At 42.6% G+C, this 22,636-nt stretch overlaps 1 protein-coding gene across 1 annotated transcript in view; it reads left to right on the top strand.

Moving 5' to 3' along the window:
* The first annotated feature begins 11,436 nt into the window (after positions 1 to 11,436).
* gmeb1 (glucocorticoid modulatory element binding protein 1) overlaps positions 11,437 to 22,636 on the top strand; it is a 46,473-nt gene continuing 35,273 nt past the window's right edge. Inside the window, exons 1-3 of the mRNA XM_079531272.1 lie at positions 11,437 to 11,490; positions 17,151 to 17,311; positions 20,850 to 20,899. Coding sequence (XP_079387398.1) covers positions 17,151 to 17,311; positions 20,850 to 20,899 — 211 coding nt within the window. The 5' untranslated portion in view covers positions 11,437 to 11,490. The remainder of the gene's footprint in view (positions 11,491 to 17,150; positions 17,312 to 20,849; positions 20,900 to 22,636) is intronic.

The raw sequence follows: 22,636 nt of genomic DNA, 5'->3' as shown, positions 1-22,636 counted from the left end.
GTCTGACTGACCCTAACCCCTAACCCCTGAACCCTAAAGCCCTAGACCCCCTCTAATGACCCCTAACCCCTCTGTCTCTACCCCAACGACCAGGATGAGGACGATTTAGTGTCCGCTACGCCCGAGAGGGGGCTCTGTCACTGCTGACTGACACCCCTAAACCCTAAAACCTAAAGCCCTAGACCCCCTCTAATGACCCATAACCCCTAACCCTGACCACCAAGGTCCTCTACCTCAGAGTGTAGAGTAGGAGAGTAGCGACACGCTTTGATCTCCCTATGGGCTATAGTTCCACACATTGGAACTATCCCATTGACACAAAGCGGGGTGCCTATGGGCTATAGTTCCACACATTGGAACTATCCCATTGACACAAAGCAGGGTGCTATGGGCTATAGTTCCACACATTGGAACTATCCCATTGACACAAAGCGGGGTGCCTATGGGCTATAGTTCCACACATTGGAACTATCCCATTGAGACAAAGCGGGGTGCTATGGGCTATAGTTCCACACATTGGAACTATCCCATTGAGACAAAGCAGGGTGCTATGGGCTATAGTTCCACACATTGGAACTATCCCATTGAGACAAAGCGGGTGCTATGGCCTATAGTTCCACACATTGGAACTATCCCATTGAGACAAAGCGGGGTGCTATGGGCTATAGTTCCACACATTGGAACTATCCCATTGAGACAAAGCGGGGTGCTATGGGCTATAGTTCCACACATTGGAACTATCCCATTGAGACAAAGCGGGGTGCTATGGGCTATAGTTACAAACATTGGAACTATCCCATTGAGACAAAGCAGGGTGCTATGGGCTATAGTTACAAACATTGGAACTATCCCATTGAGACAAAGCGGGGTGCTATGGGCTATAGTTACAAACATTGGAACTATCCCATTGAGACAAAGCTGGGTGCTGTGGGCTTAGCCTGGCTAATAAGCCAGACTAATATCACACAACACTGTCGCGGTATATTAGTCTGGGCTGGCTCCACTTGGATTTCATTTCCCGGGGGGCGGGTTCAAACATTTTCTCTTTGACGCAATTGGTCAGAGCTACTGTCAGTCAAAAGTCTCAAGCATTGAACGTCACTGTACCAAAGCCCGCCCATATTGCATACCGTGTCCCGATTGGTCCGACCTGTTCTCGGTTGTAGGAAAGAGGCGTGCTACTGAGCCTCGCCAGACCGTAATCCGCTGGTAGGCAATTTTTTTTTGCCAACGGCTGATTCGGTCTGGTTTATTAACCAGGCTACTGTGGGCTATAGTTCCACACATTGGAACTATCCCATTGAGACAAAGCGGGGTGCTATGGGCTATAGTTCCAAACATTGGAACTATCCCATTGAGACAAAGCGGGGTGCTATGGGCTATAGTTCCAAACATTGGAACTATCCCATTGAGATAGAATGAGCACTTCCGCATTCCATTGTTACAATGGTAGTCAACGCTAGTGTCGCCACTCTCTTACTAGATTACTCTGCTTTACCCCAGCGACCCCATGTGACACTGATGACCTAGTGTCCGCTACGCCCGAGAGGATGCTCTGTCACTGCTGACTGACCCTGAGTCTGACCCTAAACCCTGACCATGACCCTGTCCTTTGTTCCTGTCTGTCTGTCCCTCTGTCCTTCTGTCTGTCCCTCAACCAGCTCCCTGTCTCTCTGTGGTAATGGTCAGGGTCTCTGAGGTGACTTCACTCCCTCTCCTTGTGCATCGCTTTAGACCCTAACCCTAAGACTGACCCTAAGACTGACCCTAAGCTCCAGTAAAGGTCTATTCATATATAGTCCAGTTTTAGGTGAAGAGGTGACCAGTCTGACCACTGAAAATGACAACATGACGTCAATGAGCCGCGGCGATGTCACTGAGCCGTGGTGATAAGATGCGATGCTGTGAGTGCGGAATGGCCTTCACGTTTGAGTAAATACGCGCTGTGATTGCCCCCCCCCCCCCCCACACTCAAGCTGTGCAACTTAAGCTCCACCCCCTTTGACACTTGCGTATATGAAGCATCAGAGGACTCAGACTGACGGGGTCGATCAGATCCCGCGCTACCAGCTTGTAGATCTGCTATTTTTCGAAGTATAAAATAATGGTTAAAGTGTTGAAAAGCTACGAGTCTGTGTCTCACAGGTCTAAATGGCCTAAAGGCACCGTGAAGTACTTTTGACACGTTGTCAAACTAAATGTCTGATATGTTTTAGTTGTGACTGTACATGACCCCTGACCTCTAACCCTGGCACGGTACATGACCCCTGACCTCTAACCCTGGCACGGTACATGACCCCTGACCTCTAACCCTGGCACGGTACATGACCCCTGACCTCTAACCCTGGCACGGTACATGACCCCTGACCTCTAACCCTGGCACGGTACATGACCCCTGACCTCTAACCCTGGCACTGTACATGACCTATAACCCTGGCTCTGTACATGACCTCTAACCCTGGCACTGTACATGACCCCTGACCTCTAACCCTGGCTCTGTACATGACCCCTGACCTCTAACCCTGGCTCTGTACATGACCCCTGAACCCTGGCTCTGTACATGACCTCTAACCCTGGCTCTGTAAATGATGTATAGAATGTCTTGAACTCGCATTATATCGCTTTTGAACAGTTCGAGAGAAGAAAAGAATCACGCGATGGAGAGTCAGACACATTTACACCTCTCTCATTCAGGATCCTGTTTTAAGGGCCTTTCAAACAGGAAGCGAGGAACGCACATGTTGTTGCCTGGATCAACGACAGGTCTGCTACAGGTCTGCTCAAGAGGGGCGCGACAACGCAAGCGTGAAAAAAAAGCTAGATTTGTTGCGCACGAGCACGTGCGCAACAAATTCACTGGGCTGCGCTCACGTAAATACGCTTGTGTTGTCGCACAGCGACTGCTCCGCAAACGCAGGTCTCATTGAAAATGAACTATAGGCGTTATATCGCTTCACGTTTGAAAGGCCCTTTACACTGTCTACAGTACACTCTCATTCAGGATCCTAGCAGCTGTTTTAGAAGTCCCTACACTCAGCCTCTACACTGTCTGCTCTGTCCCTACACTCAGCCTCTACACTGTCTGCTCTGTCCCTACACTCAGCCTCTACACTGTCTGCTCTGTCCCTACACTCAGCCTCTACACTGTCTGCTCTGTCCCTACACTCAGCCTCTACACTGTCTGCTCTGTCCCTACACTCAGCCTCTACACTGTCTGCTCTGTCCCTACACTCAGCCTCTACACTGTCTGCTCTGTCTGCGCTGTCTGCTCTGTCTGCACTGCGCTGTCTGCTCTGTCTGCAGGCTCTTGCTCTCCCCCAGTGAGTATTGCGTTGATCATGGACGTTCGATCGGTGAATATATTTCCAAGTCAAACGAGGAGAGACTAGTGGACAACAATACCAGTGACATCAACACGTCCATTCACACAATGAGCCCAGAGCCGTTTAGATGAGAGAGTTGTGACAACTCTGTTCACTTCATGGGGCTTCAGTCCAATGGAGGCTCTTCTACATAGACTTCTATTGGCGAAGAGTGACGAAGTCCTGGATCGGACGTAGGCAGAAATGCACTGGACTCACTGGGCAACAGCCCAGCTTTAATGATCTTAAATCCCTTTTTTTTAGATTGTTTTTTAGCAATAGTACAACATAAACATTACAAAGACTAATCTGTACTCTGTGTAATCTGAACACTCCTCCTGAGGGCCCCAACGGGCCTGTTGGGCCCGAGGCCCCTAAACACTCCCCCTGAGGCCCCTAACCACTCCTCCTGAGGCCCCCTAAACACTCCCCCTGAGGCCCCCTAAACACTCCCCCTGAGGCCACTAAACACTCCCCCTGAGGCCCTTAAACACTCCTCCTGAGGACCCTAAACACTCCCCCTGAGGCCCCCTAAACACTCCCCCTGAGGCCCCTAAACACTCCCCCTGAGGCCCTTACACTCCCCCTGAGGCCCCCTAAACACTCCCCCTGAGGCCCCTAAACACTCCCCCTGAGGCCCCTAAACACTCCCCCTGAGGCCCTTACACTCCCCCTGAGGCCCCCTAAACACTCCCCCTGAGGCCCCTAAACACTCCCCCTGAGGCCCTTAAACACTCCCCCTGAGGCCCTTAAACACTCCCCCTGAGGACCCTAAACACTCCTCCTGAGGACCCTAAACACTCCTCCTGAGGCCCTTAAACACTCCTCCTGAGGGCCTGTTGGGCCCCAGGGCCCCTAACCACTCCCCCCGAGGCCCCTAAACACTCCTCCTGAGGCCCCTAACCACTCCTCCTGAGGGCCTGTTGGGCCCCAGGGCCCCTAACCACTCCCCCCGAGGCCCCTAAACACTCCTCCTGAGGCCCCTAACCACTCCTCCTGAGGGCCTGTTGGGCCCCAGGGCCCCTAACCACTCCCCCCGAGGACCCTAAACACTCCTCCTGAGGACCCTAAACACTCCTCCTGAGGCCCTTAAACACTCCTCCTGAGGGCCTGTTGGGCCCCAGGGCCCCTAACCACTCCCCCCGAGGCCCCTAAACACTCCTCCTGAGGCCCCTAACCACTCCTCCTGAGGGCCTGTTGGGCCCCGAGGCCCCTAACCACACCTCCTGAGGCCCCTAACCACTCCTCCTGAGGCCCCTAACCACTCCTCCTGAGGGCCCTAACAGGCCTGTTGGGCCCCGGGGCCCCTAACCACTCCCCCTGCTACTGTAATCTGTACTCTGTATGTATTCTGTACTGTACGTGCACTCATGCCAAAATGACTCAAACTGTACATGGTTGTGTGAAAAGATTATGTCATGTTTTTGTAAAAGAAATATATGTTATTTCTAGTTATTTAAGATTTATAGAACTAGATACAGATATAGAACTAGTTATGTAAGGTATGGTTCTGACAGAGTGTAATGAAGGTGTCTAGTCTAAAGTCCCGACCCGACCCTTTGGTGTGGTTTTGGGTTTAAGACTAGTTAACCGTGAACTAGCATCTCAGCAGAAGATTCGTATTAATTATTGCTATTATAATTATGCACCGTAAGTATTAAGTGTTACACTCGCATCTCAGCCGCAGACCTCTTGCCATGGCGATGAATCACGTTCACCTTGATGTCACGAAAGGAATAAAAACTAAATGAAAACACTTGTATATAGTTTTAAACATGTTTTATTATTTTAACCACTTTGTATATAGTTTTAAACATGTTTTATTATCTTAATCACTTGACAAATGTCATCAAATGGTGGTCCGTGACTCACATGGGTCTGAGAGGCTAAATGTCATCAGATGGTGGTCCGTGGCTCAAATGGGTCTGAGAGGCTAAATGTCATCAGATGGTGGTCCGTGGCTCAAATGGGTCTGAGAGGCTAAATGTCATCAGATGGTGGTCCGTGGCTCAAATGGGTCTGAGAGGCTAAATGTCATCAGATGGTGGTCCGTGGCTCAAATGGGTCTGAGAGGCTAAATGTCATCAGATGGTGGTCCGTGGCTCAAATGGGTCTGAGAGGCTAAATGTCATCAGATGGTGGTCCGTGGCTCAAATGGGTCTGAGAGGCTAAATGTCATCAGATGGTGGTCCGTGGCTCAGATGCTGAATAAATAAATAATGGACCTTGATGTGAAAAGGGTTGAAAACCACTGGTTTAAACAATGTTTAATTTACAGACTCCTTAAAAAATTAAACCTGGCGCTTTGCATACCGATAACCCTCCCTAATCTCTACCTAATCTGTTTATATCTAACCCCTAACCCAAATGGATCTGTATTGTTTCTCTTATCGGGGTCAACTTTACCATCGCTATATGTATGTATTTATAACTTATAAGCCACTATTTAAAGATGCACTGAGTGATATTTGTTTGTTAGAATTACTGTTTTAGTTTAAGGGTTAGGTTTACATTTAGTACAGGAAATCTATGGAAAATACAGGATCAACCTCTAACTAATTGCAAAAAAACAGAACTCAGCTGATTTTGCATCTTCAATATATCCTGAATAACAGAAAGAAAGTTGCCTGGAATTGTCTGAGGGGAAAGTGTTGAAAATAGCCTGTACAGTATGGCCACCATTGACATCCTATTATAAGGTAATATTCTCTAAATGTCCTTATGCTTTAAGTAGCATGTGACATATCAAACTAGGGGGTTTTCATGATGCTGAATCCATTCCAAGCATTAGTCATTGGGCTAAATTTGGCCATAGCAACTTGCCCAAATGTGCTGACCTCATTACATTTTGGCAAGTTGCTATGGCCAAATTTAGCCCAATGAGTGTTTTTATGCAAAACTAATGCTTGGAATGGCTTCAGCATCATGACAACAACCTAGTTTGATATGTCACATGCTACTTAAAGCATAAGGAAATTTAGAAAATATTGCCTTATAATAGGATGTCAATGGTGGCCATACTATACAGGCCATTTTCAACACTTTCCCCTCAGACAATTCCAGGCAACTTTCTTTCTGTTATTCAGGATATATTGAAGATGCAAAATCAGTTGAGTTTGTTTTTTTTGCAATTAGTTAGAGGTCAAATTACATTATTACTTGACTAATTACTGTATGTTTGAGTAAAGCGGAGGAGCTACAATACTGTATGTTTGGTTTGCGTAAAGGGGAGGAGCTACAAATCTACCTTTCTCAAATGTCTCATCCGAGCAGGTTGACGTTACGTATGTGTGCTTTAAACAGGTTGACGTTACGTTACGTATGTGTGCTTTAAACAGGTTGACGTTACGTTACGTATGTGTGCTTTAAACATTAACAACGGAACTAGTTCTAGAACCAAAGTTATTTTGGTGTGAAAGGGTCTGTAAAGGACTGCAAAATAAATAGAATAAAAACACCCTTAAGGGTACATTTGGTTCCATTTGTACTCTCAGAGTTCAGAGTTGTATAATGTAGATTGGGGGCTGCAGAGACAAGGGTCCATTTGGTTCAGAGTTCAGAGTTGTATAATGGGGGCTGCAGAGATAGTAATTTATATCACATGGGAGTCCCCAGATGATTAGTTTAATGTGCAACATTGCTTTCTCACTCAACAGTTAATTAAAAAATATATATAACATATAAAAAAAAATATATAACAAAATAATAACTAAGTGTATACAGAGTAAACCCTAACAGACTACTAACTAACTACTACTAGTACTAACTACTACTAACTAACCCTAACAGAGTAAATTACTTTTCAGCCCAAGCTGATCCCACAAGGGTTCGGGTTGGTGAGGTATGGACTCTGGACTCACGGCAGGCCATTCCATCCTCTCCATTGTTCAGGCCAGAGTTACAGACCCATAAGGGTCCATTTGGTTCCTAACTGTCATTTAGTTGGAGACCCCCTAGAACTATCTCAAGGACCCCTGGGGGTCCCCGGACCCCACTTTGGGAACCGCTGGCGTAAGAGATACGTTTTGGTCAAAACTGTTTTTTAAAAGGTCAAAATTACTTACCCAAAAATAATATATCAACTGGGGACCACCCAAAATAATCATAGGTGAACTGAGGACCACCCAAAATAATCATATGTGAACTGGGGACCACCCAAAATAATCATATGTGAACTGGGGACCACCCAAAATAATCATAGGTGAACTGAGGACCACCCAAAATAATCATATGAACTAGGGACCACCCAAAATAATATATGAACTGGGGACCACCCAAAATAATCATAGGTGAACTGAGGACCACCCAAAATAATCATAGGTGAACTGAGGACCACCCAAAATAATCATGTGAACTGGGGACCACCCAAAATAATCATATGTGAACTGAGGACCACCCAAAATAATCATATGTGAACTGAGGACCACCCAATATAATCATAGGTGAACTGAGGACTATCCAAAATAATCATATGTGAACTGGGGACCACCCAAAATGACAAGCACTTTGAATTGTATGTAGGAGTTGAGGCATTCTTTTTTTTACACCTCAATGTGAAATACAGGCAAAATATAGGCTTTTCTGCCACCTTGTGGTGACAACGGACAATTACAGAATGCGTCAACATGTCCAGACTGACACTAGTCCAGACAAACATCTTAAGTCTTAAACATGATTAGTTTTATTATATAACGTATATTGTTCATTCATAATGAATCCTACTGGTGTTTATAATGAATGATAAGCAATAATAAATTATGTCTTAAATATTATTATAACTTATTGTTCATATTTATATTATAACAACGAATCCTAATGATAGCTAATAATGTTTAAGACATAATAAATTATGTCTTAAACATGATTATAACGTATTGTTCATATTTATATTATAACAACTAATCCTATTGATAGCTAATAATGTTTAAGACATAATAAATTATGGAACGTAGAATAGATTTTAAACTCAACGTGTGTCAATGTAATTTATTAACATGTAATTTATAATGCACGACGGGCACGCGTGCCGAAAATAACCGATGCGAGAGCTTGTAGATCGGTTATTTTCGACGACTGCGCAGCCGCAGTACAAAGTCACAGAATTCTATAGGTGGCCAAATTCAGTTTAACACACCGGAAGTCTCTATTTCATAATGTGACCGTGGCGTGTTTACATCCGCTAGCAGGTGGCTAGCTAGCTAGCTAGCTAGCTAGCTAGCTTGTCAGATGTAGTAAAACAGGGGAAAAAAAGACTATTTGTTGTAAAACATTTTTTATTTAATCGACAATTTGTGTTAATAATCTTCTGTCCTTTAGAACAACATTAAAACATGCAACACGTATTAATATGAATGAAGATCAAAGCTAACAATAGTTAAAGCTAACGCAAGCTGCCACGTTTTAATTTGAAGAGAAAGCGGAAATGTTGCGTTTTACGTCAGAATTTTTGACGCTTTAACTTGACGAGTTGTACCATTTTATTTTGAAGAAAAAGCGGAAATGCAGCGATTTACGTCGGAATTTCAACGCTTTAACTTGACAACGCACATTACCAAAATAACCACCAGATGGCGCTAATACCCACTTTTCAATACATTTTGCATCACAGCGCAGCAAAAAGCAGTGAAGGTTTGCGTTGCATCCGCGACGCCCTGTGGGCTTGTAGATCTGCTATTTCGGCGCTCTGCACCGTCATACGACGGTTCATAAATGTACCGGGCGAAAGTAAATATTATTAAATTATGTTAATGAATAGATTATTTTAAATTAGTTTGTTAATTCGTTATTTAGCTATTTTTTAAAGTTAGTTTATTAGATGAAAAAACAAAAACAACAACAATAGCACAGATTTAAAGTGAGACACTCAAAGGATAACACATGGTTTCCATTGTGGTCCTAATATTCAATTCATCAATAGAGCATAAAATAATAATACATACAAACATACTACTACTACTACTACTACTACTACTACTACTACTACTACTACTACTACTACTAATAACAATACTAATAAACAACAACAACAACAACAACAACAATAATAATAATAATAATAATATGTCAACCAAAGGACAATATTCCTGTAGTGTACAGGATCTTCTCCTCACTGGTAAAACAAACACCTTGAAGTGTGCGTAGACCTTAGAGTATACTCTAAGGCGTAGGCCTTAGAGTTTAAATATACAATTTCCTAAAACCTGTAATACGATAAATCACTGTTCCTAATATATGTTAACGACATGACTTCAGCTTGTGACTGCAACTTGTTCCTGTTCGCAGATGACTCGGCACTGCTGGTCTCGGACAGGAACAAACTGCAGGTTGAAAAGGCCCTCAGCTCTGAACTCGGTAGAATCTGCACCTGGCTCGCTGATAACAAGCTATCTTTACACCTGGGAAAAACTGAATCCATTCTCTTTGGCTCTAATAGTAATCTCAGCAAGGCAAATGGCTTCTTGGTTAGAGTGGGTAACAATGTTATCACACGTAAAGATTAAATTATCTACCTAGGTTCCATCCTGGAGGCTAATCTTTCCGGTGATAACGTAATCAAAAAGGTCAACCAAAGAACAAGATTCCTTTACAGGATCTCCTCACTTGTCAACAAAAACACCTTGAAGACCTTAACTGGAGCCCTCGTACAAGGTTTCTTTGACTATGCATGCACCTCCTGGTACCACAGAACCTCAAAGGCCCTTAAAACTAGGCTCTAGACTTCCCAAAACAAACTGGTCAGGCTCCTACTTGGCCTCACCCCCCGAACCCACCTCACCCCTGCCCACTTTGACAGGCTGGAATGAATGGCTTAGGGTTGACGACAGAGTACAGCATCTTGCAATGGGTCTGGTCCACAAGATTCGATACACCACCAAGATACCCATGTACCTGTCTAGATACTTCCTTAATGTTAACGAAGTCCACACCCACAACACCAGAGGGAGTGCAACGAACCATGAACAACCGAGATTCGGCACAAACAAGGGACTAAATTATTTTCGCTCCTATGCCACCAAAACGCCCTACCAACAGTCATTAAGACATGTGAATCCCTTTACTCCTTCAAAACCGCTCTGAAAGGGCACCTACGGATGGCTGCAATTCAAAACTGGCCCCCGTAAAATCTGAATCCCCCCCCCCCCCCCCTTTTCCCTCACTGTATATGTTTCTTTTCCCTTTTTACCTCCATTATGATTCATTCCTGTTCTGTTCTTTGTCTATATAGAAGTGTCTATTTGTACGTCTCTAAATGTTTTGATGAATTGAACATGGTGGACCCTCTTGTAAACAAGTGTAATGCTTAATTGGGTCGTCCACTCACAGTTAACAGTCTTTGTATTGAGTTTGTGCTTGAAATGTACTGCAAACTGTTAATACATATTTCAATCAATCAATCAATTCAAATTGTCTTCATGTAAATCAACTGGGGACGTTTCATGGTGATAATAAAAAGATCCATGTATAGTTTCTATACATAAAATAAAATAATAAAATGTGTGATAAATAAATATGAAAAAGCTACTCTTGTGGAAGGAAGGTTATCATATATTAATTTACTTATATTGAGCCTATAAACTATTTAATCTATGGTTATCATCTATAAACAGTTTATGGCTTTGCCACTCATTTGATAATCATATTCAATATTATTATTATTATTATTATTGTATATATATTTAATATAAACATGTTTTCCCACTCATTTTAAATGACAGCTCGTTTTATTATATTACTTCATAGCATGTATATTATAATATAAATCACTGCTCATTTTATTACATTATTATTATGTATTTATTTATTTTATTTATTACTTCATATCATATATATTTTAAATAAACATGTTTTCATATATATAAATATCATATATATTAACATCATATTTTAAATAAACATGTTTTCATATATATTTATATCATATATATTTTAATATAAATCACTGCATCATGGACTATAACTCGGTAACGTCGGTGTCGCACACCGCTGATCTACAAGCTCTCAGCGCGTCGCTCCTCGACGCGCTGAGAGCTTGTAGATCTGCGGTTTTCTCTAGGCAGGAAGTGTGTGAACGTTCTACACACAGTGCGCATGCGCCTCAGCCCGTGTGTTGCTGTCCATGAAGTAAACGGTAAGAAGACGATATTCTTATAACGATAATAACTTTATTTATCCGTTCATTCTCATGCACGTCCCACAGCACGCTCCTAGTGTGCGTGTGTGTGTGTGTGTGTGAGTGCGTGCGTGACGTGTGGTGTGCGTGAGGAGGAGGGGGGGGGGTAGGATAACGGCGTTTTGACGTTATAAGGCTGTGTTTTTACGTGCATCACGCAGCACGCACGCACGCCCGCGCACACGAGACGTCGAGACGACTGGCACGTACACACGCACGCACGCACGTAAATACCAGTGGTGGAAAGTAACTAATTACATTTACTCAAGTACTGTTTACTGTAGTGATGAATTGAACATGGTGGACCCTGTCTGTTGTAAACCAGTGTGATGCTCTATCAGTGTGTCGTCCAACAGTCTCTGTATGAGTTGAGCTTGAAATGTGAAATGAACCCATTCTGAAAACTGTTGATCAATCAATACTGTACTTGTACTGTACTGTACTGTACTGTACTGTACTGTACTGTACTGTACTGTACTGTACTGTACTGTACTGTGGCGACTGTGGCGACTGTGGCTCAAGAGGTAGAGCAGGTCGTCCAATGATCCATGGGTCGGCGGTTCGAATCCCGGCTCCTCCTGTCTACATGTCGAAGTGTCCTTGGGCAAGACACTGAACCCCAAATTGCTCCTGATGTGCTGGTTGGTACCTTGCATGGCTTCCACTGCAATCGGTGTATGAATGTGTGTGTGAATGGGTGAATGTAATGCCCCATCTTTGATTGATTGATTGATTGAAGAATTTATTAACAGTTTGCAGAATTACAGTACATTTCAAGCACAAACTCAATACAAAGGCTGTTAACTGTGAGTGGACGACCCAATTAAGCATTACACTTGTTTCCAACAGGGTCCACCATGTTCAAATCATCAAAACATTTAGAGACGTACAAATAGACACTTCTATAGACAGAACAGGAATTCATCAAAAAGGAGGTAAAAAGGGAAAAGAAATATATACAGTGAGGGGAAAAAAGGGGGGGGCGGGGGGGGGATTCAGATTTTACGGGGGCCAGTTTCGAATTGCAGCCATCCGTAGGTGCCCTTTGAGAGCGGTTTTGAAGGAGTCAAGGGATTCGCATGTCTTAATGACAGTTGGTAGGGCGTTCCACATTTTGGTGGCATAGGAGCGAAAAGAATTTAGTCCCTTGTTTGTGCCGAATCTGGGTTGTACATGGTTCGTTGCACTCCCTCTGGTGTTGTGGGTGTGGACTTCGTTAACATTAAGGAAGTATCTAGACAGGTACATGGGTATCTTGGTGGTGTATCGAATCTTGTGGACCAGACCCATTGCAAGTTGCTGTACTCTGTCGTCGACCCTAAGCCATTCCAGCCTGTCGAAGTGGGCACGGGTGAGGTGGGTTCGGGGGGCTAGATCAAGTAGGAGCCTGACCAGTTTGTTTTGGGAAGTCTGGAGCCTGGTTTTAAGGGCCTTTGAGGTGCTGTGGTACCAGGAGGTGCATGCATAGTCAAAGAAACCCTGTACAAGGGCTCCTGTTAAGGTCTTCAAGGTGTTTTTGTTGACCAGTGAGGAGATCCTGTAGAGGAATCTTGTTCTATGGTTGACTTTTTTGATTACGTTGGTGGCCATTTTATCACCGGAAAGATTAGCCTCCAGGATGGAACCTAGGTAGGTAATTTCATCTTTACGTGTGATAACATTGTCACCCACTCTAACCAAGAAGCCATTTGCCTTGCTGAGATTACTAATAGAGCCAAAGAGAATGGATTCAGTTTTTCCCAGGTGTAAAGATAGTTTGTTATCAGCGAGCCAGGTGCAGATTCTACCGAGTTCAGAGCTGAGGGCATTTTCAACCTGCAGTTTGTCCCTGTCCGAGACCAGCAGTGCTGAGTCATCTGCGAACAGGAACAAGTTGCAGTCACAGGCTGAAGTCATGTCGTTTACATATATTAGGAACAGTAGAGGCCCTAGTATGCTTCCTTGTGGAACGCCACAGCTCACTGGGAGGGGGGGGGACAGTGTTCCGTTCACTTCCACCATCTGTTCTCTCCCCTCCAGGTAGGATTGCATCCAGCTCACTGATGTGCTATCGAAACCAATTGCTTTTAGCTTGTTAACCAGTATGGAGTGGTTCACGGTGTCAAAAGCCTTTTGGAGGTCCAGCATGACCATGCCGCAGTATTTGCCAGCGTCCACCTCTTGTTTGATGTGGTCGCTTAAATAGAGAAGGCATGTGTCAGTGGAGTGGGATGTTCTGAAGCCAGATTGGAACTCGTACAATAATTTGTTAGTGGCAAGATACTTTTCAACCTGTTCATAGACTATTTTTTCCATCACTTTCGAGATGGAACTAAGAATAGAAATAGGGCGGTAGTTGCCGGGGTCTAATTTACTCCCTTTCTTGTGCAAGGGGGTTACTTTGGCCAGTTTGAAATCTTGGGGGACCTGTCCCTGTTTGATGGAGAGGTTTACTATGTGGGTGATGATTGGAGCTATAGAGATGGCTGAGTCTCTGAGAAATTTGGAGGGAATGTTGTCATTAGCCTGGCTAATAAGCCAGACTAATATCACACAACACTGTCGCGGTATATCAGTCTGGGCTGGCTCCACTTGGATTTCATTTCCCGGGGGGCGGGTTCAAACATTTTCTCTTTGACGCAATTGGTCAGAGCTACTGTCAGTCAAAAGTCTCAAGCATTGAACGTCACTGTACCAAAGCCCGCCCATATTGCATACCGTGTCCCGATTGGTCCGACCTGTTCTCGATTGTAGGAAAGAGGCGTGCTACTGAGCCTCGCCAGACCGAAATCCGCTGGTAGGCAACTTTTTTTTGCCAACGGCTGATTCGGTCTGGTTTATTAACCAGGCTATGTTGTCATGGCCTGTGGCCTTGTGGGGTTGGAGGGCACTCAGTTTCTTAATTATCTCATCAGTTGTTACCATAACTAGTTTAAAATCGTCTTTGCAAACACCTAGGTTTTTGTAGAAGGTTGTAATGTGCTCTACACCAAAGAGCCCAGAGTGGGAGGGCAGTTTGTTAACCAGAGTTGTTGCTATGTTTGTAAAGAAGATATTCAAGTAGTTGGCCACATCAAGGTTGTCAGTGATGAGAGTGTTGTCAGATTTGATGTTTATGTTCGAAAATCTGGTTTTTAGTTTCTGACCATAGCTTAGTTGATTGTTTAGTAGCTTCCAGAGCTCATGAGGATTGTTTTTGTTTCCCTGAGCTTTATCATTACATCATCTATGTAAAGCGCCTTGGATAAAGGCGCTATATAAATGCACCATTTACCATTTACTGTACTGGCGACACGCGACAAGTGTTCTCAGGAATTGAATGTACAGTTTTATGAGGAGGTTGAATCTAATGTAGTTTTATGATGAGGTTGAATCTAATGTAGTTTTATGATGAGGTTGAATCTAATGTAGTTTTATGATGAAGTTGAATCTAATGTAGTTTTATGATGAGGTTGAATCTAATGTAGTTTTATGATGAGGTTGAATCTAATGTAGTTTTACGATGAGGTTGAATCTAATGTAGTTTTATGATGAGGTTGAATCTAATGTAGTTTTATGATGAGGTTGAATCTAATGTAGTTTTATGATGAGGTTGAATCTAATGTAGTTTTATGATGAGGTTGAATCTAATGTAGTTTTACGATGAGGTTGAATCTAATGTAGTTTTATGATGAGGTTGAATCTAATGTAGTTTTATGATGAGGTTGAATCTAATGTAGTTTTATGATGAGGTTGAATCTAATGTAGTTTTATGATGAGGTTGAATCTAATGTAGTTTTATGATGAGGTTGAATCTAATGTAGTTTTATGATGAGGTTGAATCTAATGTAGTTTTATGATGAGGTTGAATCTAATGTAGTTTTATGATGAAGTTGAATCTAATGTAGTTTTATGATGAGGTTGAATCTAATGTAGTTTTATGATGAGGTTGAATCTAATGTAGTTTTATGATGAGGTTGAATCTAATGTAGTTTTATGATGAGGTTGAATCTAATGTAGTTTTATGATGAAGTTGAATCTAATGTAGTTTTATGATGAGGTTGAATCTAATGTAGTTTTATGATGAGGTTGAATCTAATGTAGTTTTATGATGAGGTTGAATCTAATGTAGTTTTATGATGAGGTTGAATCTAATGTAGTTTTATGATGAGGTTGAATCTAATGTAGTTTTATGATGAGGTTGAATCTAATGTAGTTTTACAACTGAGCATCAGTTACTCTTCCTGTTTCTGGAAACACTGGAGAGAGTAACATGTTGTTAATATGTTATGTTTAACATGTTAACATATTGTTAATATGTTATGTTTAACATGTTAACATGTTGTTAATGTGTTATGTTTAACATGTTAGTTAGAGAGTCTGGACATGTTTTAGATTTCTGCTGCTGTTTAATCTCTGTTGTATTGTTGATTGTTATGGACCATGTAGTCTGAAATAAAGATTGATTGATTATATCAATAATTATAACATGTCCAGTGATTGGTCAGATGCTGATATGTTGTTAATACATATGTTATGTTTAGTAACAGATGGCTAAGTAAGTAAGCGTGTCAGTTGGTTAACATGTTGTTAACATGTTGTTAACATGTTACTTCCCCGACCGTGCACCCGGGCAATGCTCAGACAGTTTAAGAGAGTTGGAGTTGTGCGAGCTACTACCTGAAATGAAATTAAATGAAATGAAATGATTACTATATTTACCCAGGGTATCTGGGCTAAGCTCAAGAACTTGTTTCCAGCCAGGCCCTGCTCATAGAACACATTTCATCGTAGTGGTTCAATGCCTTGTTCAAGGGCACTTCACCTGATGTTTAACATGTTAACATGTTGTTAATATGTTATGTTTAACATGTTAAAGTAGCATTTTGCAGAAGCGGGGATTGACTCAGCAAAATAACTCGCAACCTGTCGTGCCAACAGGGCTGAGCCCGATTGGCTGGGCTGTTGGGGGCTGGGTCTTGGCTGGGCTGTTGGTGGCTGGGTCTTGGCTTGGCTGTTGGTGGCTGGGTCTTGGCTGGGCTGTTGGTGGCTGGGTCTTGGCTGGGCTGTTGGTGGCTGGGTCTTGGCTGGGCTGTTGGTGGCTGGGTCTTGGCTGGGCTGTTGGTGGCTGGGTCTTGGCTGGGCTGTTGGTGGCTGGGTCTTGGCTTGGCTGTTGGTGGCTGGGTCTTGGCTGGGCTGTTGGTGGCTGGGTCTTGGCTTGGCTGTTGGTGGCTGGGTCTTGGCTGGGCTGTTGGTGGCTGGGTCTTGGCTGGGCTGTTGGTGGCTGGGTCTTGGCTGGGCTGTTAAGGGCTGGGTCTTGGCTGGGCTGTTGGGGGCTGGGTCTTGGCTGGGCTGTTGGTGGCTGGGTCTTGGCTGGGCTGTTGGGGGCTGGGTCTTGGCTGGGCTGTTGGGGGCTGGGTCTTGGCTGGGCTGTTGGGGGCTGGGTCTTGGCTGGGCTGTTGGGGGCTGGGTCTTGGCTGGGCTGTTGGGGGCTGGGTCTTGGCTGGGGCTACATTAACATGTTTAATTGGTTAATAGGTCCAGCGGTGATGAGGTCATGTTATATGTTTAGTAACAGACACAGTGATTGGTTAATAGATGTCCAGCGGTGATGAGGTCATGTTATATGTTTAGTAACAGACGCAGTGATTGGTTAATAGATGTCCAGCGGTGATGAGGTCAGTGTGTCGGTTGGTCAGATGGTGATGATGAAGACTGAGGACGAAGGTGACCCCGGTGACCCTGATGACCCTGATGACCCTGATGACCCCGATGACCCCAACAAGAACCAAGTTGTCCTCCAGCTGCAGCCAATCACTGGGTTAGTATTATTATTATAGTTATCGTAAAATCGTTTTAACAGTTCTAGCAGTTTGTTAGGGTTCTGTGCTTATCGTTCTTCACTAAAATTTAAATTCAGCAACATGGTATAGACCAGGGGTGTCAAACTCATTTTGGGGCAAGGGCCACATTGCGCGAAAGGTGACTTGATGAGGGCCGCGGCCAGTTGCAGCTCACATGGGTTGACTTACACTACTTGATACTTGGCTTTGTTTTCTAGACTGTTTATTGACATAAATTGACTTTATTTGTATTACAGTTGTAGGCTACAAGTCGTTTGGTATGAGAGGTGGAAAAAAGACCCAATAAACCACTCGAAAATAGTTAAAAATGCAATCATTATTTTAATCAAAAATATCCAAAATGGCAAATTGACATGTAGCCATCATGAAATCTGACACTTTGCATCTCTTTGCTTTGACTATCGTGTGTACGTAGACTATATTCCTCACTTGGTAAGGAAAATTAAACTCTACTGAGCTGTAACAACTATGGTTAGCCTCTCCATGTCCTGCTGTATCAGAGTGTGAGGAGAGTAATCCACAACAACTCAACTAGTAGTTGAATAGACTGTTAACGAGCCCATCAGTGACAACATTCCGCACCTGGGCAGAGACAAAGCTGTCTACAGCAGGGCTATTAGCGGGGCAGGTGGGGAGGGGGAGTAGCAGCATTGTTTCCTTTTTTAAAATCATCTCGAGGGCCGCATTGGACCTCTCCCTGGGCCGCATGCGGCCCAACTGGATCACCAGTTTGACACCCCTGGTATAGACTACTATACCACTGCACTGCACTGCACTGCACTGCACTGCACTGCACTGCACTGCACTATACCATACCACTCTATACTATTGTGACAGGTGGGACCTTAGGACCTGGGAGCATCCGCCTAGAGCAGAGCAGAGCGATAGCCTAGACGGAGCTCCGTTAAAATAATCTCACGTTTACTATAATAATGGATTGCATTTTTATAGCGCTTTTCTATGCACTACGTGCTTTACTCAAAGCGCTTTACAATGGTTCATTCATTCATACATTGGGAGGTGAAGGTTCATTCATACATTGGGAGGTGAAGGTTCATTCATTCATACATTGGGAGGTGAAGGTTCATTCATTCATACATTGGGAGGTGAAGGTTCATTCATTCATACATTGGGAGGTGAAGGTTCATTCATTCATACATTGGGAGGTGAAGGTTCATTCATTCATACATTGGGAGGTGAAGGTTCATTCATTCATACATTGGGAGGTGAAGGTTCATTCATTCACACATTGGGAGGTGAAGGTTCATTCATTCATACATTGGGAGGTGAAGGTTCATTCATTCATACATTGGGAGGTGAAGGTTCATTCATTCATACATTGGGAGGTGAAGGTTCATTCATTCACACATTGGGAGGTGAAGGTTCATTCATTCATACATTGGGAGGTGAAGGTTCATTCATTCATACATTGGGAGGTGAAGGTTCATTCATTCATACATTGGCAGGTGAAGGTCCATTCATTCATACATTGGGAGGTGAAGGTTCATTCATTCATACATTGGGAGGTGAAGGTTCATTCATTCATACATTGGGAGGTGAAGGTTCATTCATTCATACATTGGGAGGTGAAGGTTCATTCATTCATACATTGGGAGGTGAAGGTTCATTCATTCATACATTGGGAGGTGAAGGTTCATTCATTCATACATTGGGAGGTGAAGGTTCATTCATTCATACATTGGGAGGTGAACTTTAATTCATTCATACATTGGGAGGTGAAGGTTAATTCATTCATACATTGGGAGGTGAACTTTAATTCATTCATACATTGGGAGGTGAAGGTTCATTCATTCATACATTGGGAGGTGAAGGTTCATTCATTCATACATTGGGAGGTGAAGGTTCATTCATTCATACATTGGGAGGTGAAGTGGTGAACAGTCGACGCCAGCGTCCTCACTTCACACATTCACACACCAACGGTGGTGAGCTCACCCCACTGGTGGGAAGGTGGGGTTAGGTGTCTTTCCCAAGGATCCCCCACCCACCCCTTTTTCCCCTCACTGTATATGTTTATTTTGACTTTTTCCCTATTTCTCTAATTGTTTTTTTTGATGAATTGAAAATGGACCCTATTGTAAACAAGTGTAATGCTTTATGGTGTCGTCCACTCACAGTTAACAGTATTTGTATTGAGTTGTACTTGAAATGTACTGTATTTCTGCAAACTGTTAATAAATCAATCAATCAATCAATCAATCAAATCGACATTGAAAGGAGAAATTAGTTCATATGTCCGTTAAATATGATGTACATTTGTGGCAACACAAACATTAAATACCATTATTATTATTATTGACAATGAAGGGAAAATGTACGTCATGTAGACGAGCTAATCGGCTAACCAATCACATACATTCAGTTATATGTTAAATCCATTGACAACTAGAAAAAGTGCCCTTCTGGGCACATGTCTCCACCAGGAGGATAGGAGAGTGTGATGTTTGACAAAATGTTTAGGAGTAATTTAAACATGTTTTGGGGTTAGGGTTTGGGTTTTGTGTGTGTGTGTGTGTGTGTGTGGTGTGAGTGTGTGTGTGTGACGCAACTTGGCCTGTTGTAGTGCCACCATGAGGCTGATTTGAAAATTGTCAAGTGGCATTTCTTCCTCAGCCTAGTTGGAATAGGCATGCACAGTTTCACCGCAATCGGACGCTGCGTTGAGGAGTTGTGGCGATTTGTACAAAACGGGTACAAAACGGGCTACTCCTGAAAACTTTAGAAGCCAATCGTAGCCAATCAGGATGGATAATTATGAGATAATTACAAATCACATGATCACATGACTATGGAGAGCATGTGTACCGATTTGCGTGAAATTTGGATAAAATCTGAAGGAGTAATATTAGAAAATGTGTTTTACATATGTCGGCCTCCTGGTGGCGCTATAACAGGCCAATGGGGCAGAGGTTCAGCTCTGGCATTCAGGGAGTGTGTGTGCAGAGTATGGCTGTGATTAAGCCAACGGTGCCAGAGATTAGCTGTTCACAGACGGACGGACGGACGGACGGACACACAGACACACGGATGGACGGAGTGCAAAACATACTCTCTCCCCATGCCTTCGGCCTGGTGGAGACAAACATACTCTCTCCCCATGCCTTCGGCCTGGTGGAGACAATAAAACATACTCTCTCCCCATGCCTTCGGCCTGGTGGAGACAATAAAACATACTCTCTCCCCATGCCTTCAGCCTGGTGGAGACAATAAAACATACTCTCTCCCCATGCCTTCGGCCTGGTGGAGACAATAAAACATACTCTCTCCCCATGCCTTCAGCCTGGTGGAGACAATAAAACATACTCTCTCCCCATGCCTTCGGCCTGGTGGAGACAATAAAACATACTCTCTCCCCATGCCTTCAGCCTGGTGGAGACAATAAAACATACTCTCTCCCCATGCCTTCGGCCTGGTGGAGACAATGAATGGCTCGAGCTAATAATAATAATAATAATAATAATAATCTGTGTACAGGAATGAAGCAGAAACAGATGCAGCAGTGATGACCGTTGAATCACATGCAGGTGAGACTTTTATTAATACTGTTGATATAAATAACTACTATATATCTACTATCTATCTACTATATATCTACTATCTATCTACTATATATCTACTATCTATCTACTATATATCTACTATATATCTACTATCTATCTACTATCTATCTACTATCTATCTACTATCTATCTACTATCTATCTACTATATATCTACTATCTATCTACTATCTATCTACTATCTATCTACTATATATCTACTATCTATCTACTATATATCTACTATATATCTACTATCTATCTACTATCTATCTACTATCTATCTACTATATATCTACTATATATCTACTATCTATCTACTATCTATCTACTATCTATCTACTATATATCTACTATATATCTACTATATATCTACTATCTATCTACTATCTATCTACTATCTATCTACTATATATCTACTATCTATCTACTATATATCTACTATATAACTACTATCTATCTACTATCTATCTACTATCTATCTACTATCTATCTACTATCTATCTACTATATATCTACTATATATCTACTATCTATCTACTATCTATCTACTATCTATCTACTATATATCTACTATCTATCTACTATATATCTACTATATAACTACTATCTATCTACTATCTATCTACTATATATCTACTATCTATCTACTATCTATCTACTATATATCTACTATATATTTACTATCTATCTACTATATATCTACTATCTATCTACTATATATCTACTATCTATCTACTATATATCTACTATATATCTACTATATATCTACTATATATCTACTATCTATCTACTATATATCTACTATCTATCTACTATATATCTACTATCTATCTACTATATATCTACTATCTATCTACTATATATCTACTATCTATCTACTATATATCTACTATCTATCTACTATATATCTACTATCTATCTACTATATATCTACTATATATCTACTATATATCTACTACAGGTTATACTGTAATAAGATGAGAATTGACTTTTATTATTAAATATTATATCATGTATTATAACTCATTATAGCCCAACACTGGAAACACTAGATCAGACAGACCTGCTTCTCTGGAAGGTAACATGTTACCATGGTAACATGTGATGTGTGTTCTAGAGACCCCATGCCTGGAAGGTATAAACATGTTACCATGGTAACATGTGATGTGTGTTCTAGAGACCCCATGCCTGGAAGGTATAAACATGTGATGTGTGTTCTAGAGACCCCATCCCTGGAAGGTATAAACATGTTACTATGGTAACATGTGATGTGTGTTCTAGAGACCCCATCCCTGGAAGGTATAAACATGTTACCATGGTAACATGTGATGTGTGTTCTAGAGACCCCATCCCTGGAAGGTATAAACATGTTACTATGGTAACATGTGATGTGTGTTCTAGAGACCCCATCCCTGGAAGGTATAAACATGTTACCATGGTAACATGTGATGTGTGTTCTAGAGACCCCATGCCTGGAAGGTATAAACATGTGATGTGTGTTCTAGAGACCCCATCCCTGGAAGGTATAAACATGTTACCATGGTAACATGTGATGTGTGTTCTAGAGACCCCATGCCTGGAAGGTATAAACATGTGATGTGTGTTCTAGAGACCCCATCCCTGGAAGGTATAAACATGTTACTATGGTAACATGTGATGTGTGTTCTAGAGACCCCATCCCTGGAAGGTATAAACATGTTACCATGGTAACATGTGATGT

Source organism: Electrona antarctica, assembly GCF_951216825.1.
Source record: "Electrona antarctica genome assembly, contig: scaffold_81, whole genome shotgun sequence".
In the NCBI taxonomy this organism is placed as follows: Eukaryota; Metazoa; Chordata; class Actinopteri; order Myctophiformes; family Myctophidae; genus Electrona; species Electrona antarctica.
The sequence above is the reverse complement of the archived record's forward strand: the minus strand, read 5'-3'. Positions and strand labels throughout refer to the sequence as shown.